At 54.1% G+C, this 22,980-nt stretch overlaps 3 protein-coding genes and 2 long non-coding RNA genes across 10 annotated transcripts in view; 3 read left to right on the forward strand and 2 right to left on the reverse strand.

The window, feature by feature from the left end:
• Window positions 1-7,580, forward strand: part of Iqca1l (IQ motif containing with AAA domain 1 like) — a 14,092-nt gene extending 6,512 nt beyond the window's left edge. The window contains exons 6-19 of the mRNA XM_033764456.1: window positions 227-432; window positions 1,040-1,124; window positions 1,567-1,689; window positions 2,612-2,687; window positions 2,993-3,099; window positions 3,308-3,391; window positions 3,482-3,537; window positions 4,899-4,981; window positions 5,091-5,198; window positions 5,498-5,697; window positions 6,254-6,340; window positions 6,487-6,664; window positions 6,844-7,079; window positions 7,485-7,580. Coding sequence (XP_033620347.1) covers window positions 227-432; window positions 1,040-1,124; window positions 1,567-1,689; window positions 2,612-2,687; window positions 2,993-3,099; window positions 3,308-3,391; window positions 3,482-3,537; window positions 4,899-4,981; window positions 5,091-5,198; window positions 5,498-5,697; window positions 6,254-6,340; window positions 6,487-6,664; window positions 6,844-7,079; window positions 7,485-7,580 — 1,725 coding nt within the window. The remainder of the gene's footprint in view (window positions 1-226; window positions 433-1,039; window positions 1,125-1,566; window positions 1,690-2,611; window positions 2,688-2,992; window positions 3,100-3,307; window positions 3,392-3,481; window positions 3,538-4,898; window positions 4,982-5,090; window positions 5,199-5,497; window positions 5,698-6,253; window positions 6,341-6,486; window positions 6,665-6,843; window positions 7,080-7,484) is intronic.
• On the reverse strand, window positions 2,512-9,760 carry LOC104871584. The gene is made up of 3 exons (XR_782913.3): window positions 9,647-9,760; window positions 4,065-4,142; window positions 2,512-3,500 (listed from the first exon to the last, which is right to left on the reverse strand). It is a non-coding gene; the product is annotated as an uncharacterized LOC104871584 (long non-coding RNA).
• Window positions 7,031-17,434, forward strand: Asb10 (ankyrin repeat and SOCS box containing 10). 6 transcript variants are annotated; one of them, XM_033764453.1, is made up of 7 exons: window positions 7,031-7,079; window positions 8,663-8,900; window positions 9,179-9,511; window positions 9,627-9,894; window positions 13,156-13,675; window positions 16,541-16,654; window positions 16,788-17,434. In XM_033764453.1, exons 2-7 carry the CDS (start codon window positions 8,672-8,674, stop codon window positions 16,971-16,973), a joined length of 1,650 nt encoding a protein of 549 aa, XP_033620344.1. In that variant the 5' UTR covers window positions 7,031-7,079; window positions 8,663-8,671; the 3' UTR covers window positions 16,974-17,434. The 6 variants fall into 6 exon arrangements, with proteins under 6 accessions (XP_033620344.1, XP_010635852.1, XP_033620345.1 ...); XM_010637550.2 differs by lacking the exon at window positions 7,031-7,079 and adding an exon at window positions 7,780-7,851; XM_033764454.1 differs by lacking the exon at window positions 7,031-7,079 and having other exon boundaries at window positions 8,645-8,900; window positions 9,380-9,511.
• On the reverse strand, window positions 13,283-17,511 carry LOC104871582. Its single transcript, XR_782911.2, has 3 exons — window positions 17,433-17,511; window positions 15,982-16,098; window positions 13,283-13,436 (listed from the first exon to the last, which is right to left on the reverse strand). It is a non-coding gene; the product is annotated as an uncharacterized LOC104871582 (long non-coding RNA).
• Window positions 17,512-22,771: 5,260 nt separating this feature from the next.
• Gbx1 (gastrulation brain homeobox 1) overlaps window positions 22,772-22,980 on the forward strand; it is a 23,007-nt gene continuing 22,798 nt past the window's right edge. The window contains exon 1 of the mRNA XM_033763961.1: window positions 22,772-22,817. Within this exon, the coding sequence (XP_033619852.1) occupies window positions 22,772-22,817 (46 nt within the window). The remainder of the gene's footprint in view (window positions 22,818-22,980) is intronic.

The following is a 22,980-nucleotide window of genomic DNA, read 5'->3' on the forward strand; positions in this document are numbered from 1 at the left end:
AGGCTTCAGGGAGGGGGCGCTGGGGGCAGGCGGGGGGCCAGCCAGGATGCTTCCAACAAACTCATTATTGGAGTAATTTACACAGACGAGCTTTGGCACGGAGCACAGTTTCTCCTGATGCAGGCATGCTTGTGGTTCTGGGTGGGTGTCCTGGCAGGGAGCAGGGGCAGGTACACCCCCACCACCTGCACCCCCAGCCCCCTAGCCTCTGTCCCGTGTCCCCCAGCTCCCCACTCCCAGCCAGGCAGAGCACTCTGGCAGCCTGTGGAAGGCCACCCTCGGGGAGGAAACCCGGAGGCTCTGCCAGAAGGAAATGGAAGAGGAGTTCCATGCAGCTGGGGTGAAGGCCCGAGAGGCTGTCACAGAGACTGAGGGCCCTGACATGAAGGAGAACATGAGGGAGCAAATTCGACAGTGGTTTATTGAGTGCCGGTCAGTGTCTAGAACCTCAGGGTCCCACTCCCACTCCCTCCTCACCCAGTGTCCCCTGAGCTGTTCCTGCCCCATTCTCTAGTACAGACTGACGCCCAACACCCTGCTAACAGTCTTGGTTTAAACCACGAACCTCCGCTACACAGGATCAGCTCTGTACTCAACTTCCCACCTCCCAGAGAGAAGAGGAAATGCCAAGATTCGGTGGGGAAAGCGGCCACAAATGGCTCTAGAGCAGTCTCTTTTGTATTTCTTTCCGTCACTGCCCATTCCTTCCCTCTTTCCTCTATCTCTCTGTTCCTTTATCTTTTCCATCTCTCTGTCCATCCATTGTCTTCCCATCCATCCACCTACTTATCCATCTGTCTCATCCCTCATCCACGGATCTAACCATCCATCCAACCATTTACCCATCTATCACCCCTCCACCATCCATCCACCCTACCACTTAAACATCTAAACATCCACACCACCTTCTGTCTTTCCTGCCCTCCTTCCATCTGTTTGTTCACCCATCCACCTGCCCGCCACCCTCCCACCCACGCCCCTGTCTAAGACCCGTCCATCTCTCCAATCACCCATCTCCAGCCATTTTATGTCCACACAGTGCCATTACCGGCCAGTTCCCTGATTATCCAGATGAGTCATTAGGTGGATCCTGCCTAATCTTCACTGACAGGACTCCAGAACAGGTACCCTGGAAGTAAGAACAGGAAGTGTTCTGTGGCAACACAGAACTGAGGTTACGGAGGGTAGTGAGTGTAAACTGGGAGTGGTGGTAGGATGCGGAGGGCCATCTTCAGTGGAGGCAGATGTGACCATGACCAGAGGGCAGAAGGGTTGCTAGAAAGACGGTGTGGGCCTAGAGAAGACAGCCTTGACCCCAGAGAGGAAGTGGTCTGAGACCATTGTGGCTCCAGGTCCCCAAGGTGCAGGAGTGAGCTGCAGCCTTGGTCAGAACAGCTCTTTCTCAAGGAGCTCAATGCAATCTGCACGCTCAGCCATCTGGACCCTGGAAGTGTCCTTGGCCATGGGCCCTGGGCCTTGGGAATCCCAGTCTGTGCCACCCAAGGCCATGGGTTCTCTCACCTCTATAAGATTCCCCAGTCTCCAAACACTTGTCATTGGCTGCAGGTGAAAATGGAACTGCAGATGCAGCCCCAGGAGAGCAAAAAGAAGGTGAAAGAGACAAGTAAGGACAGAGACCAGGAGAAGAAAGAGAAAAAGAAAGGGAAGGAAGACAAGGCTAAGAAGGGGGTAAGACAGTCCCTGGCACAGGTGGGAGGGAAGAACCGGACTGGCCAGGGTGGCAGTCAAGCAGAGTCGGTGATAAGTGGGGATGAAGAAGTCAAGGTCAAAAGCCCGTTTCTTTTGTCGTTGTTGTTGTTTTCTCATTGAGTTTATTGGTACATTTTAGGTATACGGTACAGTTACATTCATCATTGGGATCTTGTACCTTTACAAGACAGGTCTTGGTTCTCATTTTTTCCCCATACCCCTACCCTCCCTTCACCCCCTCCTCCCTTCCCAAATTAACAAAAATTGTTTTCCATTTTTTTTCTCATATTTTTTCTTTTTCCTTATTTCCTTTCCCCTATCCTTCCCACTTCCACCTTTAGCCCTTTTCTTCCTATTTCACATTCAATTATACCATTTGGATCTTATTTATACTTTAAGTTTTTCACCCCACAGAAACTATTTACACATGTGTGACTTATTTATTTCACTTAAGAGTATGACCTCAATATGCATCCATTTTCTTATGAATGACTCTAATTTCTCTTTATGGCTGAGCATTATCCCATTTTATAGAAAAAGCACATCTTCTTTATCCAGTCTCCAACTGATGGGCACTTGGGCTGTTTCCAAGTTTTAGCTATTACAAACTGTGCCTCTATAAACATGGGTGAGCATACATCACTGTTCTTTGTTTTTTGTACTGGGGATTGAACTCCGGTCCTTGTGCTTTCAAGGCAGGTGGTGGCACCACTGAGCTAAATCCCCAGCCTGTTATTGTTTTTAGAAACAGGGTCTCACTGTGTAATTCAGGCTGACCTTGAACTCACGATGTAGCCCAGGCTGGCCTTGAACTCATGGCAATCCTCCTGCCTCAGCCTCCCGAGTGCTGGGATAACAGGTGTGCCCCAGCACACGTGGCAAAAAGATATTTCTGTCCTAGGAAGTGGAAACAATGCTTCAAGTGTTTCCCTCCAAATTTATACCTGTGATCAGTGCAGGACACCAGGAATACACAAGTAAGAAGGAGGACACTGGAATGTGTTGGTCTTGGGGGCCCTGGCCATGGAACAAGTGGGCACCTGATATGGGGATGTGAGGGGACTGTGGGGGATGTGGCTGTGGAAGGAACGGTAGTGATTCCTTGGGTCTGGGTGTTTGCGTTTGGGTCTGAACCCTGTGGCCACAGGGTTTGGGGTGAAGCCCAAAAGGGCCAGATGGAAACGGGGAACAGCTGGGGCCAGTGTGAGCATGTGTGTCTGTGGGCGTGTGCACGTGTGTGTGGAACTCTGGCTTCACGTACTCCTTTGCTTTCTGTGATCAGATGTGTGGAAGAACCGGAATGAGGCCAAACACCCCAGCCAGAGCTTTGACCCCGAGACCCTCCGGGAGGAGAAGCGGAAGGAAGCGGAAGTAGAGATCCGCGCACAGGTGTGAGGCTGTGTGGGGACCCTCGGGCGTGGGCACTGGCAGCACTGCAGGCTCCTCCCCACCCACCTCCTCCTGACCTTCAGCCCGCACTAAGGTGTCCAACTCATCCTCTGTAGGTCTCGCTGACCCTGTGCATACTTCTTGCTCCACCGGCAGCCCTGGCACCCCATCTTCCTGAGGCTCCCCCTTGTCTTCTATCTGTCCCCAGGTGGACGAGCTCATGCGGCAGGAGCTGAGGAACCTTCGTCTGGCCGTGGACAGGGAGGATGGGAGACTCTTGAAGGCTCCAAAGGCAGATGAGGGGCTGCAGCTGGCAGGGGAGGGCACCAAGGGCGGGGCAGTGGAGACCAAGGATAGTCACCTGTGTGCTTGTCCCAACCAGAAAAAGCCTGGCAAGAAAACTGGGAAGAAGAAGGAAAAAGATCTGACCCCAAACAGGTAGGCCTGTGCCTGCCATGCTGTGAGGGTGCTCTCACCCAGTCCAGGGAGGCAACCTGACCACGGGTCCTGGTCCTGCTGCTGGGCTGTCATGGGAAAGTTGTGTCACTGATCTGGACCCTTGACCTTGTTCACTGACTTCCTGCCTTTGAAAATGAGAGTGCAGACTAAGATCTAAACAGGACTCCTGATAACCATTGCTCCCCTCTTCCAGACCCCCCCATCCCCCACCTTCATTCGCTCTGTCCACCCAGAGCCAACTCCCCATGCTTCCTCCCCACCCCAGCACCGAGGGACGCATCCATACCCCTTTCTACCCCCTTTTCTGGTGTCACCTGCCCACTGATTTTAATGCCTTAGCTGCCATCTCTCCAAGAATTCACACCCTAAAGATGGTTTCAGGAAGAGGGTCAGGGCACCCCAGTGGTAGTGTATGGGGCATGGGAGGCTGACAGGGAGTGTCGCAAGGGCTGCTGGCCCTTCTTACGTCCCGTCATTCCATGGGGCACCCTCTGTGGGACACCTACCGCCGAGGCAGTGGTCAGGGCTGTGTCTTCTGATTTTGCTGGATGTTTCTGGCTGCTGGAAGAGACCCTAGAATCTTCCTGAAAGAGTTAAAGATGTCATAGTGCAGTGATCCCTGCGGACCCATGTTTCTAACAGCACAACTCGTCATAGCTAAATCTAGGAGTGGATAGAGAAAACATGATATTTATATGCACAGTGCTGGACTACTCTACCATAAAGAAGGATAAACTTGAGTCATTTGTAGGAAAATGGAAGCACCTTGAGACCATAACGTTAAGTGAAATAAATCAGACACACATGAGCCTAAATATCACATGGTTTCTCTTGTATGAGAAGTCCACATTATAAATAAAGAGCAAATTAGGGCTGGGGATTTAGCTCAGTGGTTCCACCACCTGCCTCGAAGCACAAGGTCCCAAGTTCGATCCCTGGTACCAAAAAAAAAAGAGCAAATTAGATCTTTTGCAGATTGGGAGGGGACCAAGAGATGGAGGGAAGGAGACAGAAGGGGAGTGTAAAAAGAGTTCAGGTGTGCGACACCCATCTACCGCCTCCCTGCAAGGAATGATGATATATACAGATGTATACCGAGAAATTTTTTAAAAGTCAAGGAGAGGGGCTGGGGATGTAGCTCAGTGGCAGTACGCCTGCCTGGTAAGTGTAAGGTCCTGAGTTCAATCCCCAGTACCAGAAGAAGAAGAAAAAATAATTGAGGAGATTATCCTAAAAAAAAAAAAAAGGCTGGGCAGCAGACTACTGTCCCCTCTCCTCTGCCAGCAGCCCATCCGTCTTTCGCTAACGTCCTTGGGTTGTCCCGTGTCATCTCCTGCCAGGTCCCTGGACTCACTATATGAAGAGCTTGTCGTTTCTGGCCTTCTAAAGCAGAGTAACAGGGTGGCGTTGAAAGACTACATTGGTGAGCCCCTCCCTGTGCCTGCTCTAGGCAAGGTCCCCCATCCCCAGCCAGACCTCCTGGGCCCCACAGCCCAGCATCACTCACCAGGCTGCCTGCCCTGGCCCCTCAGGAGACTGCCTCTACCTGGGGTCTGCTCTGATGTTGGCTGACAAGCAGCCCATGCCCTCCCTGTCTGATGTGCGACAGAACATGGCCTTGTATGGAGTTCTTCGGCTGGGTGAGGCCTGGGGAAAGAAGGACCCATGCTCTTTGGGGCTTGGATTCAGACAAGGGTGGCCAAGGCGGGTACAGCTAGGCGAGACTTCCCTTTCCCAGGAACAATAAGTCTCTGTCAGATTCCTGCCTTTCTTGGGCTCTGGCCATCACCCTAGAAATTGAATGAGCCAGGCCAGGTGCCATATACCTGTGATCCCAGCACTCAAGAGTCCGATGCAGAAGGATTCCCTCAAGTTTGAGATCAGTCTGGGCTCCATAATGAGACTCTCATTTCCCCCTTGGGCTGCCTCCTTCCTCCAGGCTCTGCAGACATTCACTCCCTGGCTCCCCTCATCCGATCTATCCTCCTGGTGGGCCCCTCTGGCACAGGGAAGAAGATGCTGGTCCATGCTGTGTGCACAGAAACGGGGGCCAACCTGTTCGACTTGTCACCTGGAAACCTGCAGGACAAATACCCCGGCAAGACCGGGGCACAGATGATTGTGCACATGGTCTTCAAGGTCTGGGGCCCCTGGGCTTCGCGTTTCTGGGTCTAGGCTGGGACAGCAGAGTGGGGTGAGCTAATGCTCCAGGGTCACCTCTCTGCCTGTGGCTGAGATTTCATGTCTCCCACCAATCCCTGCTAGGAGCTTGGGCCCTCCTGAAGCCCCCACGCTTGGAAAGGTGGGGAGGCAGAGCAGTTTTGTTTTCAAGGTAAGATGGGGCATAGCCAGGCTTGGTGGTGCACACGTGTAATCTCAGCACTTGGGAGGCTGAGGCAGGAGGATTGCCACAAGTTTAAGGCCACTTCTTGGCTATATAGTGAGTTCAAGGCCAGCCTGTCTCAAAACACACACTCACACACACACACAAAGTGAGGTGTGATATGCTCCCCTTAACCTCTGTGGAGGACAATGACTACTTCAAACTGGGTGACATGAAGGTGCAAAGGGCTGGGCGGATGTGAGAAGTGCAGCTGGGGCCTCAAGGTCAGCACAAATCCTGGGGACCAACCAGGTAGGGGACAAGGCCCTTGCCCAGGGGCATCTTGTCTGATTGCTACCCTGGTCCGTCCAGGTGGCCCGGCTGCTCCAGCCCTCTGTGATCTGGATTGGAGACGCTGAGAAAAATTTCTATAAGAAGATCCCAAAAGAAGAGAGGCAGGTGAGGAGAAGAGGCAGTGGGAAACAGGGCTGCTAACTCAGGCCAGTCCACTCCTCTGGAAGCCTCACCCAGACACTCAGGTTGCCCTGGGGCTGGGCATGGGCCAGTTGCCCTGTCCCAACCCATAGACGGACCTTCCTGGATAGATGGACCCAAAGCGCATCAAGAAGGACCTGGGCAAGGCCATGCGGCTGCTGAGTCCCGGGGACCGTGTGATGCTCATAGGAACCACGGAGCAGCCGCAGCTGGCAGAGATGAAGGGGCTCTGCCGGCTGTATGAGCGCATCCTCTTCGTGCCCCGGCCTGACTACGCTTCCCGCTATGGTGAGGCCAGGCACACGGAACTGGGCCTGAGAAGGAGCCCTGCACCCCTCTTTCCCTGCTGCTGCTGCCTGGGGACAGGCCAGGGTTCTCGGCCCCCAGGAGAGGACCTTCTCTCCAGAGACACCAAGCTCCGCCCTGCTGTCCCTCCCCTCACGCCCCTACCCTCCTGCTACCCGCAGTGCTCTGGAAGCGTATGATAGAGGCCCGGGCACAGGTGACCCCGAGCCTCAACCTCAGCGCCCTGGCCAGTGTGTCTGATGGCTTCACATCCGGTCACATCCTTCAAGCCACCCAGGTGGTGCTCAATGAGCGGCGGATCCTGCAGCTGTCCAAGCGGCCCCTGGTGGCCTCTGAGTTCCTGGGGCAGCTGGCAAAGCTGGATCCAGTGTACCTCAAAGAGGAAGAGTCCCTGAAGGTGAGGCCACTGGGTTTAGGGGCACAGGAAAGAGGCCTTAGGGTGGGGAAAGGGGCATGCCCCCCTAGGATGGCGGACACTGTGTCCTGGAGTTGTTCTTTTTTGAGACAGAGTCTTGCTTTGTAGTTCAGATTGGTCTTAAACTTGCTATGGAGCCCAGGCTGGCCTTGAACTCACAGCGATCTTCCTGTGTCAGCCTCCTGAGCCTCCTGGGATTACAGGCTTTACCCACCACACCTGGCTGGCCTGTAGTATTTGGTGGAGAGCAAGATGAGCCCTGGCTGGGACAGGACCCCTAAACTCTGAGGACAGGAGGACACAGGACCCATAAAGAGAGGAAAGTGAGGGCAGCCAGAGAGCTGAAGGCCAGCCTGGTGGATTCACCCACCACCCCTGCCAACCCAGGACTGGTACTTCAAGACCCCACTGGGCAAGAAGAGCATGAAACTTAGCAAGGACCAGTTGGAGGCCGAGGAGGCCAAGGAGAAGAAAAGGAAGTGAAGACTGAGGCCTGATGGTGTCCATGGCAGGCGGCAATGTTGGGCAGTGCCCAGGCCCATGGACAGGGCAAAGCATAAATGCCAAGGTGGCAGGGACGCTGTCTCGTCCATCCATCTCTGTGCCTTCTCTCTGCCCTGCCCTGCCCTGCCTTACCAGCCTCCGCCCTCTCCCTCTGAATCCAGAGCCCACCCTTGGCCTTCAGACCACCACCCCACATCCTCCTGTCCCTGTCATCTTCCTGTGCTGACCCCCAGTTCTCTTGCACATTGAGGTACTTGAGGGAGAAAAGACAGGAAGGGAAGGAGAGAGAGAAAGAGGGGAGGAGCAAATGGAAGGGGTGCAGTGAGAAAAGAGAGAAGCTCCTCAGAGCCAACTGACCCTGCTCCTAACCCTGATGGCAAGGGCTCCCTGTGCAAACTGGGCCTCAGTTTCCTCACTTGGCAAGTTCGGGAGCGTTTGGTTCAGCTGATCTCTAACTCCCATCCTGCCCCATGGTTCCATTGTTCTAGCAGATATGTTTGTGGAGTCAGGGAGGGAGGGAGGCGCTTGGGCGGCTGTGGAGACAGAGGAGCCTTGGGCCAGGCAGGAGCTTGGGTGGAACCTATGCTCTCTCACAGCCATCTTCATCTTCACCTCCTACCCCATTTGCTCTGCACCCTGACCCACAGCTAGTGGGCACAGCTCCTGCCTAGGGTGCAGGTTTGCTGGGGACAGAAAGGCTCAGGGGTGAGCAGTCAGTGAACTCTACCCTGCACTTGCGAGGCAGACAGTGGCACCACTAAGCTAAATCCCCAGCCTCCCTAGTGCTCTCTTGGAAGAGGCAGATGAGCATGGGGTAGGCACCTGGAGAGGCGGGAGAGGAGCAAATGGTTTCCTTCCTTGGGCTGTCTTCCCAGTGTTCTGCTCCTCCCAGCCCTGCAATGGAGCAGGGCCGGCCAGGACTATTTATGGGGCTATTTATGGCTGGCTGCATGTACTGCCCTGCTCCTTTCACGTGGGCCCTGCCTGGCCAGGGCCCAGCACCCCACCCAGTCCACCCCCAGGGACACCCTGAGTCCTGCTTCTCTGGCTTCCTCACCCAGGAACCAGCCATGCCCAGGGGGGGACACCATCGGGGGCACCTCCCCTCAGCCCCTTCCCACCCAGCCTGGGAGACCTCTCCTTGGCCTTCACCGCTGCCGTGCCAGGACATGGCCCTGCAAAACGCGCTCTACACTGGGGACCTGGCCAGGCTGCAGGACCTCTTCCCACCTCACAGCACAGCTGACCTGCTGCTGGAGAGCCGGGCCGTGGAGCCTCGCTGGATCAGTCACCAGAGGGGTGAGGGCCACCTGCCAGTGGGGACATGCACCGGGGCTGGGCTGACCACCGTGGCACAGAAGCCCAAGGCTCGGGGAAGAGGAGAAGCCCCGGGCTGCTGCTCCCCACCCCAAAAACCTTGGCCCAGAAGGAAAGTCATGTGGAGCTCAGAATAGCTCCTGCCGGACCTCGTGGCCAGGCCAGGCTCCAGCTGGGGACGCAGCAGCCGGGCCTCCATCTCTCTGCGGTTCTCTCCTCTCACCCTCTCTGCCTGTGGCCTGGGCCTCTCCTCCTACCAGCTGCTCTTCCTGCCTGCCTGCTCATGAGCTGGACCCCGGATCAATGCCGGGAGCAGGGGCAGCCCCTGGTTGACAGACAAGCCCTCTGTGCCAGGCTGGTGGAAAGGCCCGGCGGAGGTTCCAAGGAACACCCGGACTCCAGCCCGGGACCCATCGCCATCCGCACGGCCTCAGGACCCACCCTTGCCTTCTGGCAGGCAGTGCTGGCAGGGGACACGGGCTCTGTCTCCCGCATCCTCTCAGACTCCCATACCAGCCTGGCTCCTGACTGCGTCTTTGATACCAGCGACCCAGAGGGATGGAGGGATTTCCGCTACAACATCCGTGCTCTGAGTGCGGGCTAGGGTCCCCGGGTCCCGAGAGGGGGAGGGGAGGCTGCAGCCGAGCTCTGGGCTCCGTCTGCCCGCACCTCCCTCAGGATCTTAAGACCCGCGTCTCCCCCTCCTAGGACTCTGGTCCCTGACTTACCAGGAGGAGCTGACCACCCCGCTGCATGTGGCCGCTAGCCGTGGCCACACGGAGGTTCTGCAGCTACTGCTGCGGCGGCGGGCACGGCCTGACAGCGCCCCGGGAGGCCGCACCGCCCTGCATGAGGCCTGCGCTGCGGGTCACACCGCCTGTGTCCACGTGCTGCTGGTGGCAGGCGCTGACCCCAACCTCCCTGACCAGGATGGGAAACGCCCCCTGCATCTCTGCAGAGGGCCTGACACCCTCCAGTGAGTGACCCCTCACCCCCAAACCCAGACTGCTCAGTGAGGGAGGGGGACAGGTTGGGAACCAGCAGGCTGGGGGCGAGGGGCTGGGGTAGAGAAGCTGGGTAGAAACTACTCCCATCCGACAGTGCCTCACACTTGAGTGCTGGACTTGGGACAGTTTTCTGGCCCCCCGGGGGTACCAGAGGGATGTGGCAGGGTCCAGCTTGTGGCCTGCCCTAGGGAGATCATCTGATCTATTGTGGCTAGTTCATCCTTCCTGAGCTTCTCCAATGTCCCAGAGGCCGAACTAAGTGCACCTAAGTTGCACCTAAGACGTGATCCTGCCCTTGGGGAGCTTGCTGTCCAATGACCCAGACCCTGGAAAGCACAGAGGTGCCACTGAAGCCCTGCTGTTGGCCTCTGTAGACAAGCAGGTCTGCACTCCCACAAGAAACTGATGGCTACACCTGCACATGGCCAGGTGTTATTTACTGTGAGGCACAGTCCTCTGCAGTGACCTGAACAGTCACAGTGTAGGTTTCAGGAACTTGGAGAATGAGCCCCTCTTCACATACTTTAGTGAACCCAGAATCCAGGCAAAGGCAGCCCCTGCAAATCTATGAACAAACTCAATATGCGGCAAAGGCCCTCTGTCCCCTGACACCACACCTACCCTGTTTCACATCTTGCCCTTGAAAAGCACCACGTTGTCCATCCTTGGGGCTCCCCCATGGACACTGTCTCTCTTGTTAACCTCAGCCATCTCCAGAGGACACCAGGGGCTTAGTGAGGTTATAGTTGAAGGTGTGTTCCATACTGATAAAAATCTAATGTGGGCCATGGACACAGTTAAAAACTTTCCAGTAGTCCAATCAAAAAATGAAACACAGCCGGGCATGGCGGCACATGCCTGTAACCGGAGCACTCGGGAGGCTGAGGCAGGAGGATCGCTGTGAGTTCAAGACCAACCTGGGCTACATAGTGAGTTCCAGGTCAGCCTCAACTACATAGTGAGACCCTGTCTCAAAAGAAAGGAAGGAAGGAAGGAAAGAAGGAAGAAAAAAAAAAGACAGCTGGACACCTCTTTACTCCCAGCTACTTAGGAAGCTGAGGCAGGAGGATTGCAAATTTGAGCCCAACTTTGACAATTTAGAGAGACCCTGTGTCAAATTTTAAATAATTATTATAATTTTTAAAAAGGGCTGAGATATAACTCACAATATTCTAGTTTCTGTCCCCAGTACTGGAAAAAAAAAGAACAGGAAGAAATAGGTAAAGTAGAGCTGGGGATTTAGTTCAAAGGTGCTGCCGCCTGCCTCACAAGTGCAAGGTCCCAAGTTTGATCCCCGGTACAAAAAAAAAAAGGTAAATAGGGTAAGGTTGATTTTTAAAATTGTGGTAAAATATACATAACAAAATTTATCATTTTAACCATTTTAAATTGTACAATTCAGCTCTGTACCTATTAAATAGTAACTTCTCATGCCCTCTGTCAACCACTATTCTACTTTTTTATTTTATTTTATTTTTTATGTTTGGTACCGGAGATGGAACTCGGGACCTTGTGTGTGTGTGTGTGTGGCAGGCAGCAGTGCCACTGAGCTACATCCCCGGCCCACGTTTTGTTTTGTTTTTGAGATTTAGGCTAGCTTTGAATATACAGTGATCCTCCTGCCTCAGCCTCCTGAATGCTGGGATTACAGATTTTCACTACCATACCAGCTCTACTTTGTCTCTATAAATTTGACCTTTCTAGGGACCTCATCTAAGTGGAAGTGTGCACTATTCATCCTTTCATGCCTGGTTTCTTCAGCTTACTACAATGTCCTCTGGGTTCATCCGCATGATGGCAGGTGTTGGAATTCCTTTCCTTTTCAGGGCTGCATTCTATTCCATTGTCTGTACATTCCACACATTGTTTATCCATTCATCTGTTGATAGGCACTTGGGTTGCATCCACATTTTGGCTATTGTGGATAATGCTGCTATGACATTAGGTGTACAAAGATCTAAGAAACAGGTGACATTCATTTTAATATATTTTAGGTAACACAAAATTTTCAAAATGTTAATAATTTCAACATGTAATTAATGTGAAAATTATTGAGCTTTTTACCTTCTTTTTATATATCAAGTCTTCCACATTGGAGTGCTGAACACTCAGGGCACATTTTCACTTGCCCTGGCCACACTGCCATGGGTTAGCACCCACTTGCCCCATGCCTATCAGACAACACCACCCCATAGAACTCCATCTTCTTAGTTCTGGCCATATTTCAGCCCAGTAATAATCAATCCTTCCTTTATTAAGTACACAAATGTATTTAAAATTATCATGAGCTGGGTGCAGTGGCACACACTTATAATCTCATCACTCTGGGAAGCTGAGGCAGGAGGATCACAAATTCAAGCTTATCCTGGGCAACTTAGAAAGACCCTGTTCTCAATTTAAGGAAAAAAAAAAAGGCTGAGGCCATAGCTCCATGCAAATGTCCTGGATTCAGTCCCCAAAACCCCTCATGTGGTCCTGTTGTTGCTAACTGTCCCCATTCTACACATACGGGGACCAGAGCCCAAAGAGGCCACTTATGCTTTGGTGCACACAGGCTGTAACCCCAGCTGCTTGTCACCAGCCTGCACACCTTCCCTGAGTGCCACCTTGGAGAATGCCTGCTGGCTTGGGTCTTAGTCTCAGAAGTCCCCAGCCCCATCTCCTTTGTCTACTTCCATCCCCAACCTGAGCTCCCTCCTCCCATCCTGGCACGCAGATGCCCTGTGGCCCCTGACCCAAAAACCAGGTGCACCACTCATTAGCTCGGTGAACCTGCCAATGGCCTAATGGCCCTACCAGCCTCAGTGTCCTCTGTGAAGTGAATCATGAGAGTCCCCCACAGGACTGTGGCAAGGCCCAGAGAAGGATGAAGCACTAACCATGTGCCAACTGCTCCTGACCCTGGTTCTCATAGAAGAGGCAGTGCTTGACTCCTTCAGAAAGTATTTGGGCTTTAAAAAGGCCATTAAACCAGATGTGGTGGAACTCACCTGTAATCCCAGTACTTGGGAGGCTGAGGCAGGAGGATTGCTGTGAGTTTGAGACTAACCTGGCCTATATAGCGAGGCCCTGTCACAAAAAAACCAAAAAACAAACACAGTAAGTAAAAAAGGCCACTGTTCATCCTGCAGAATGTTGCTGGGATGGCCAGGGACAGTTTACTATGCTCAGACCAGCAGCAAGGTGGGACCTGGGCCTGAGTTCCTCCACCATCCCCTTGCCCTTCATAGGTGTGTGGACCTGCTGCTGAGGTTTGGGGCGCAGGTGGATGGGCAGTCTGAGGAGGAAGAGGAGACCCCTTTGCACACAGCTGCCCGGCTTGGCCACGTGGAGCTGGCAGACTTGCTGCTAAGACGGGGTGCATGTCCCGATGCCCGCAATGCCGAAGGCTGGACGCCGCTGCTGGCTGCCTGTGACACTCGCTGCCAGTCCCCCGCTGACGCTGAGGCCACCTCGGCCCGCTGTTTCCAGCTATGCCACTTGCTGCTCTCTGCTGGAGCCGATGCTGACGCTGTGGACAAAGACAGGCAGCGACCCCTGCACCTCGCCTGTCGCCGAGGCCACGCAGCAGTGGTGGAGCTGTTGCTGTCCTGTGGCATTAGTGCCAATGCCATGGACTATGGGGGACACACAGCCCTACACTGCGCTCTGCAGGGCCCGGCTGCGGCCCTGGCCCAGACCCCGGAACATGTGGTGCGGGCTCTGCTCAATCACGGCGCTGTCCGAGTGTGGCCGGGGGCCCTGCCCAAGGTATGGGGCTGCAGGCAGTGCGAGGCCATAGTGGGGAGGGTGTAGGGACACCGAGGCCTCTGCTGCAGTTGGCTTTGCTGTGCAGTGTGGACCCCGCGGGGACACAGGTTAGTTCCTTCCATCTTTTCTTCAACAGGTAAGTAAAACCCAGGAGTGGTAAAGGCCAGGACTCAGAATAACAAAGTGTGTGTGTGTGCGCATGCGTGCAGGGACGCGCATGCCTACACGTGTTCACATGAGTGCACTGAATGGGTGTCACGTGCGATAAAGGATCCAAATGACAGGTGAGACAGGATGGATGTGGGTGGCAGGGAGGCCTGCTGGTTTCCTCAGGGGCAGGTGCTGAAGGACGTGGCATCTGAGGTGCGCTGAGTGGCAGTAGGACTGAGTGCATGAAGGACAAGCTGGACATGTGATTGCAAGGCCCCCCAGGGTGGACTGTGAGCCCCTTTCTCAGGGCTCCTGAGCATCTGCGAAGGGTTGGGGTCCTGCTTTCTGAATGTGTAGCAAGACACATCCCCAGACTAGCTGCCACCATCCGGGCTGTGAAAAACGCTTTTCGCTGTCATTTTTCAATTCATATCTTACTTTACATTCATTTCCCCAAAGTGAGTTCAACAGAAGCCCAGTGCTGCAGAGTCCCTGGTGGGGGGCCCGGTCCCCTGCAGTGTTGGGCCTGGCGGCTGGGATGGGGACATCCGTTCTGGAGGAGATGGAACTGACCTTCTGGAGTATGGCAGACTGTGGCATGTCCCCTCTGGACCTGCTGGGGGCTTGCCCCACCCAGTCCTGCCTGGCCCTGGGCCACCCCTGCTGTCCCTGCCTCTCCCCTTTGCCCACAAACCTAGAAGCATCTGTCTAGATTCCTAAGCAAGACCAAATAATTAAACAGCCTGAGAGTTCGGCAGATTGGTCTCCCCTTTGGGAAAATACAAGAAAATCAACAATTAACACTAATTAATCTCCTATTAACACCAGATAATTAGGAGACGAGCAATTCCCTGTAATCTGATGGCAGCTCTGACAGCTAATGATTTCCCTGCCAGGCGGGGCAGGAGGAGGACTTGGCATTGCCAGCAGATTTCCCGGAACACCACTCCTGTCCCACCCCCTCGGTGTCTTCAGGGACAGAGAGACCAGCTGAGCAAAGTGCCCACTATCCTTTCCCTAGTGGGAAAGTAGCCAGACACGTTACCTGTGTGACCCCAGCAAGTTGCTTACTCTCTCTGGTCCTGTTTCCTCAACTGCACACAGAGATAGGATAGTTTGCTGGCTGCACAGGGCTGTTATGAGCAGTGGGGTGAAGTGTGAAGCCCTTGGACACAGCCCCGCTACAACTAGTGCTCAGTCTGTGTTGGCTCACTCTAAAGTGACACAGTGAGTGTGGTGGGCAGTCAAGCATCTCTATGAAAAGGAACATCAGACTTGGGAGAAGGGAGAGGCCAGCCTGGGCTAGAAGACCAGGATTGGGCCACTCTGTGAGCACCACACAGGCGCAGATGGAGAAGTAGGGGCCTAGGTGTGTACAGCGCTTGTTCCAGGGCCCCCTGTGCCCTGAACAAGGCCGGGCCTCTTCCTGATCCCACTGCCCCCAGCATGCCCTGTGGAGGCAGGGGTCCAAGCCAGTGACACTGTAGGCAAGGATGTTTGGAGCATATGACAGCTCTTGGCTGACTTCAGATCCACACAGTGCCCAAGGCCACTGCCTGTTGCATGAGGTCCAACAAGAGAAGGAGGCACAGGTGGGCATCACGTGGGCACTCTGGCACCCACAGTGGACATGGCTGCCTTTCTGACCACCCTCCCTGGGTGCTGCAGGTCTTGCCACCTCGGAGACCACACCGTCTACAAAGTAGCCTTGACCCCACAGTGGGCACACAGGAGGCCCACAGGAGATGGCTTCAGTGAGAATGAATCTGGCTCCAACCCCACCCCCATCCTGGGGAACCTTACACTGCTGCCCCTGACATCTGGCCTCTGCTTGTTCCTCCCTCCTCCCTCAGTGCCCTCAGAGCCCAAGCCCCTCTGTGCTCCCTCCTTGCCACCCCACCCTTCCTGCAGTGGTCTCTAGCCCTCACTCTGCACTGGGTAGATTCTGCTTTATATAGTAATCTTTTATCTGCTCGGGCTCAGCCACAGGTCCAGGACCCCTTTCCAGCCTACAGAAAAGCTGACACCCCTGCAGAGGTAGATGGGAGAGCAGGATGGTGTGGTAAGGGCAAAAAGCCCTGTGCCAGCTTAGACTGCCGGAAAGACAATTTGAGCAAGTTACCTTTCTGTAAAATGTACACAATAACAGTCCATACCTTGTAGGGATAAGAACCAAGAGTTCACCTGTGCAGAGTGCTAAGAGAAACATCCGGCATACGCTGTGCATAGCAGACGTGGTAGCTGTGGGACTGGAGGAGTAGCTCATCCCCATCCTACCCCACCAAAGAAGAAAAAGAAGTGTTAGTGTTGTACTGGTTTCCTGGAGCCTCCACCACTAAGTACCACAAATCGGGTGACTCAGAGCAACAGAAGGGAGGTGTCACCAGGGTGGGTTCCTGGTATGTTATCCCATCTCTTCCCAGCTCCACAATCTGTGGCATCACTCTCCTGTCTGCCTTTGCGGTCATATGGCCTTCTCTGTGTATGGTCTGTACCTCCGTTTTATAAGGACAGGATCAGACCCTAATGACCTTACTCTGACTCCATTATGTCTGCAAAGGCCCTGTTTCCAAGTGAGGTCACATTCCTAGGTACCAGGGTTAAGAATTCCATTTATCTTTTCTGAGGAACAAAATCTACACCCCCCCCCAGCAGCTGTCTGGTAGTCCTGCGTGGGCCCATGTGTCAGAGCTGACACATCTCTGCCTTCTCCAGGTGCTGGAGCGCTGGTGCTCATCCCCGAGGACCATCGAGGTCCTGATGAACACCTACAGTGTGGTGAAGCTTCCCGAGGAGGCGGTGGGCCTGATACCTCCTGAAATGCTGCAGGTCAGACTTCAGCCTGGTACTGAGAGATTCCTACCCACTAAAGGGCAGGCCTATTGGTCCTCCATAGAAAAGACCCAGGGACCCCACTCTCTGTCCATGGATGAGCCTCACTGAGCCCTCCCTCTGCCCCTAGAAACACCAGCGCTTCTACTCCTCTCTTTTTGCCCTGGTGAGGCAGCCGAGATCCCTGCAGCACCTGAGCCGCTGTGCACTGCGAGCGCACCTGGCGGACTGCCTGCCGCTGGCCCTGCCCCGCCTGCCCCTGCCACCCCGCCTGCTCCGCTACCTGCAGCTCGAGTTCGAGGACGTGCTGTACTAGGTGAGCGTGCTGGGCTCTGGGGATGGCCAGGAGGCTGCAGAGGGTTGGGGCGGCCCTGACCTGAACCAGGTCCCTCAGGGTCAGTGAACACTCGGAAGCCACGCCTCTTATTCCAGATGTGCACCGCCTGTGGGGGCCTGAAGCAGATGCCCCAGCCTGCAGCAGATGGCCCAACTGCAGCAGGTCCATCTCCGAGGGGGTGATCTGATCCCCACCTGAGGGAGGTGGACACATCACAGAGTCCACGTGACCTCTGACGAAGACAGAGGAAGAGACATCATCTTCTTGGGGCTCCCCAGGGGTCCCCTCTATCCTGTGCAAACCCTGTGTGCCCATTAAAAACTCCGGGCTGTTTGGTGCCAACTCCAACAAGCCTTGCTCAGGCTGGCCCCCTGGCAGGGCAGTCAGGATGGACACTTGCTGTGTTCCCACATCCGCCCCATGTGCCAGGTCCCGTACCTTCTCCCTTTGTTACCGAACAGCTATGGAGGAGGCCCAGGCCGAACTGTCGCACTTCTCATCCCACGCGATAGCGAATTACCACCAAGTAAGAGTGTATTGGCAAAGGCCTGAAGGGTAGGTGGTGCAGAGGGGAAAGGATGGTGAAGGAGGGAGGAGTTGTCCGGGAGCCACAGGGCAGCCAATCAAGTGCACTGTGATTCTTGACGTCAACAGTCCCTGGACAGTTCCGGGGCTCCGGAATGCGCATGCCCTGAAGCGCCCCAACGGCTGTGGGGGCGGGAAGGGGCGTGGCCTGATGGAAGGGTGGTACCTGGCTGGGGCAGGGTGCAATGGAAGGGCGTGGTCTGATGAGGGCGTGGTCTGAGTTAGAGACCGGTTTGCAGACCTAAATTGAGTCGAAAGCCTGGGACTTTGAGGACAAGCTAAGTGAAGTGAGCAGCCTTTGACCTCCTGCCTGCCCTCACACATCCCGGACCGAGCTGTCCTCCTGGGCTCAGGTGCAGGCTCCAGACCGCCCCGAGGTTGAGACGCCGGGCAAGTTTGCTCCTTGCACACCAAGTTCCAGGACTCACAGGCATGGGATTGGGGAGACCTGGCCTTGCCCTCCGCCAAGCAGACAGGAGCAGGTATCACGCGGGAGAAGCCTAGGGAGACTCAGAGGGTGATGTGAGAGTAGCCTGGAAACTATTTTAGTCGGTGATAGGGAAAGGCACTCGTTAAGGAGGTGACATTTAACCTGAGGTGTGATGACAAGGAACCAGACCTGTGAGTAGAGAGAGGAGAGCTCCCCGAATGGACAGAGGTCTTAGAAGATCACTATGAGCTGGCATTGTGGCACCTGCCTGTGATCCCAGCATTCACAGAATCTGAGGAGGGTCACCATTTTGAGTCCACCTGAGCAATGTACTGAGACCCTGTCTCAAAACAAACAAACAAACAAACAAACAAAAAACAAAAAACTGCAAAGTCCCTGGGTTTAATCCCTGATACTACCAAAAAGAAAAAAAAATCACTTTGGCTGGCTGCTGAGTGGCTTGGGGTAGAGGAAGACTTGGAAAGTCAGAAAGAATCTTTGGGAGGCAGTTGCAGTATTTCAAGCAAGGAATGGGGTAGTAAGTAGCAGGCAAGATTTGAGATCCTTTGAGGGAACTGATGGAACTGGGCTGGGACTGGAAGACAGCCTTAGGGTTGCTTAGGATGGGCTGGGGGTAGGGGAGGTGTATGAGGGAAGCTGGGGGGTGGGGAGGACAGGGAACAGGGAGGACTTGCCCTTCCTGCCAAGCAGGGGTGTGTGTGCCTGGGGTCTGAGCTCAGACAGAGGGGAGAGTTGACCCCTCCCCATCCCTGGAGCAGGAGGGAAAGGCATGAAGCTGGTGGGACTTGCATCCCTTCCACCCTGGGACTGGAAAGGACCACTGAGGGGCAGGGTGCTTGTGCCCTAGGCACCTGCCAACTGGGCAAGGGACATCCCTTATCTTTGGGGGAACAGGTGGGACTTGCTAATGGAGCAGATGCGGGGCTGCAGGCCTCCCTGTCTTTTGGGCTTGAACAGCTGGACAGATGATGGTGCTAATTCCTGAGGTGGGGATGGCAGCACCAGGAATCAAAAGGGCTCTGCTGGCTCTGCTCAGACAAAGCTGCTTGGCAGACATCACAGAGGCTGTGTTCAAAGGCCTCGCCATGCAGAGGGGTGAATAAGCAGAGTTCACTGGCTGTGAAGGATGTTCAAGAGGTCCTGTTCCAAGATGTCCTGACTCTCAGGGAACAACTTACTGAGGGTTCTGCTTATGAATTTTGATGGAAATTCCATTTTATTCCATCCACTCTTTTCCTGTTTTTTTTTTTTTTTGTGACAGGGCCTCTCCATGTAGTCCAGGCTGGACTTCAACTCACTATATACTCTAGGCAGGCCTTGAACTTGTGATCCTCCTGTCTCAAGCCTCCCGAGTGCTGGGATTACAGGGGTTCACCACCACACCTAGCTCAGTCCCTCCACTCTTGCTCATTCTCTGCTTCCTGAGCCCCAGGTGTTAGGTACTAGACATAGGGCTGTGTGCATGAGATATTCTTGCCCTCAATGAATTCTCAATCGATCCCAGAAACAGTGTGGGAATTAATCACAACACAATGAGCAATGAATGGAAGTTAAAACAACTGTGAGAGCAGGGGATGGGGGCAAAAGGAGTGGGATAGGGATCCGGGAAGGCTTCACGGAGCATGGTGCCTGTTCTCCAGTGATGAGAGGGGAGGGGCTTGTGCCATGCACGAGGGTGTTTGGTGTGGGAGGGCTTGGCTGAGTGGGGAGGGAAAGATTGGCGGCAGTGCAGTGGTCACTGTGTGGAGGCCGTGCCTAGCACTGTCCCTCTGCAAGGAGATGCCAGGAAGGTCCCGTATGGGGTCAGACAGGAGACATTGGCAGCCAGGGAGCCTCCTCCCCAGCCTCCTGGCTGTCGGTCCCGCGGGCTCAGAACCTCTCCCCGGTAATTGCTTTCCATAATGTGTTTGCTCCAAACCAATTTCACGCCTCCGTGAGGACTCCGCCCTGCACTGGAGGCGCGGACATCCCCACCACCAGCCTACCCGCGTGTGCAAGCATGGGCTCACACAACACACATGTAGGGCGATAGATCCACAGGGCTCAAGGACTTGGGCACAGCAAACATGCAGGAGCCTACCCCCACGCACACTTTAAGACGCTGGTGTACAATCCCCACCCCACTCCGCCCCACCGGTGCATTTACAGCGAAGCACCCAGAGCTCAGCGCGCTCCCAGTCCGGTTCCTTTGCCCTACGTGCGACTCGTGCCTAACGCCAGGGGGAGCTGCAGCACCCTGCGCCTCCCTCGCGGTGACTGCAGTCGCATAGTGCTGCCACCAGAGGGGACCCGCGCACAGAGCCCGGTGCTGCCCACCGTGCAGGGACTCCTTACAGCCAATGAGTGAGCCGGAGAAGTGGACTTAACTGGCTTTGACTTCAGAACATTTTGCTCGTTCTTATCATCTTAGCGGGGACCCTAGTGACTGGAGAGGGAAGATGATGAGGTTCTACAACAGCAGGAGTACTGCTCAGGGATCCAGCCGAAAAACCGAAGTTTCCTGCCCGCAAGGAATGTGCGAGCCACCGCATCTGTCCTTGGTATTGATGGCAGAGTAAGCAGTCGTGCTGGGGGAGCCGCTGATTTGCACGATGAATCCTTCGATTCCGGACAACTCTACCCTTCGCCTGTTCACTGCAATAAGAGCTCATTTTGGATGGTGCATCCGCATGTTCTTGTGATTCCTGCCTTGCGGCTGCACAGAGTAGAAAACAGTCACTGTCTTGCACACGTGGAGAAGCTGAGAGGGGCAGGTCCTTTTACTTCCAGCCGTGGTTTTTACATTTGCCACGGTTCCACTCTAGAAGAAAGGGGAGTAAAAAGGAGTGGCTGCAACAGTTGCCACTAAGCAGGTGATGCTAGCTACTGCATGTCAAGGACTGGGAAGAAGTCACACATCATGACCCCAGCATGGCAAGGGAACAGACTGAAAATACAAATGGGTTAGAACACACAGGATAGAAGACAATGTCTCACAAGTGTGAACCACACCAGATCAACACCAGTTCAGAGCTGGTGGCCCACTGGCTTGTGTTAGCACCAGGCGATAAACCTGTATCCTGAGCCTGCTTGAGCAGAGTCCATTTTTCTTCATATAGTTGTGAACAATAGCTCTTGTCATGAGCTAAGTGACATCTTCAAGATCAGAGGTTCTTTACCCTTGACAATGCAGGGTCCATTCTGTATCACCAGAGTGACAGGCTTTAGTGGCCTTTTACTGGTGAGATTGGCAGGAGGGCAATTTCAATGTATATTGTTTTAAGCTTTTGGAATTTTCTACTGTCTGATTTTATTACCTATGCAAAAAATGAATGCAATTACTTTTAAAAATGGCTCTTCTTTATGTGTTATATGATTGGTTTGGAAGCTGCTCACACAGCTTTAATTGCAGTAATTGTAGCCCGAAATTCCCTCCATAATTTGTCAAGTCAATAAGCCTCTATTATGTAGCCAACTCTGTAAAACCATCGCACCAAGTACTTGACCCCTCACTTTCTTAGTACAACACACTTCTGAAGTCTGGTCTTCCATCTCAGTTCAGCGAAATGCACTTGATTTCAGAGTTGCTCTGAAAACTGTATTTAATTTAGACTGACTTTATCCTCACACTTTAGTAGTGAGATAGGGAGTCCCAAAACTAAACGAAGGGACCTCGTCTTTCCCCACAGTGACATCTTTCCCCAAACTCATCCCTTAGAAGTTTCTCTGAGTTTAACATAGAGCCCAGGGTAGATCGGGACTGCACAGAAATGGCACTTTTCCATTCACTTCTCTGATGAATTGTCAGTCAAATAACCCAAGAAAGGACCCTTCTTGAGCCCTGTCCTCTTCCCCTGTTGACGTGACTTCCAGGGTGCTGATTTTAAGTCGATCAGCCAGATGACTGTGTTCACAAGACCAGCACTCCTGACTGGAACAAATGTCAAAGACTCAGGGCCCTTCCTGCCCTGCTCTGTGCCACTGGGCAGCTCTGGGGCTCTTTGGCTTATATATAAGCTTTCCTCCTTAACTGAGCCAAATCGCTTGCCCTTCCTAATGTGACTCTTCCTGAACTTGCCGGGTTTTGCTATTCTTCATTTTAACCAGCGCTGCTCAACCTGTCCCACCTGAATGACAGTTTGCAAGTTACCCACTGATGCTCACTTTGGCAGGCTGGCTCTGTGTGCTAACACCCGGGTCTTTCTGCTGTCCACTCCCCCGAATGAAGCCTCTTTCTTACCCACTGACCTGAGCTGTCTGTGGAGCCAAAGTGCCTGTGACTTTTGCCTCCGGATTGACAACTCCACTGCTGGGAATCGGGAGGGGGACCAGAGAAGGCTCAACCATTTCTGTATCTGAGAATGGGGGTGGTGAGCAGAGTCATCCGCAATTAGCGGATAATTAGCGCTGCTGACCCTCGGGGCTCATCAGTGCTCCCGGGGCCAGCCCCCAGCAATCAGCCAGGGCAGGTCGAGAGTGTGAAGCCCGGGAATGAATAGGGCTCATCAGCGGCGCCAGAGCCAGAGCCAATCAGGGAAATTAATAGCAGGAGAGAGAGAGGGAGGGAGGGAGGGCGGGAGGCAGATCAGACAGACAGACAGACAGGAGATAAAAGACAAGGAATAAGAAAACAACAACAACAACAACAAAACAGTAAGAAGGAATGGGATAGGGATGAGAGATGGGGAAAAGCTACTCAAGTAAGAGGAATAGGAATGAAAACGAGGGCTGGAAGGGGGAGAAACATGAGAGGAAGAAAACGATGGTAAAGGATGGGAGAGAGGCGAAGGGGGCGAGGTGGAGGAATGGTAAGTGTGTGGTAGGGCGGCAATAGAGGAAATGACCGGCAGAGGTCCGAGGAAGAGGTTGAGGGAAGTTGGCCCCGGCGGAGGGACGGGCTGAGACCAAGAGAACGGAGGCCAAGAAAGAGCAGAGCGGGTGGAAGACCACAGGGGAGGAAGAGGCCCCGAC

Source organism: Fukomys damarensis, unplaced genomic scaffold, assembly GCF_012274545.1.
Source record: "Fukomys damarensis isolate Sample0158 unplaced genomic scaffold, DMR_v1.0_HiC HiC_scaffold_16, whole genome shotgun sequence".
Taxonomy (NCBI): Eukaryota; Metazoa; Chordata; class Mammalia; order Rodentia; family Bathyergidae; genus Fukomys; species Fukomys damarensis.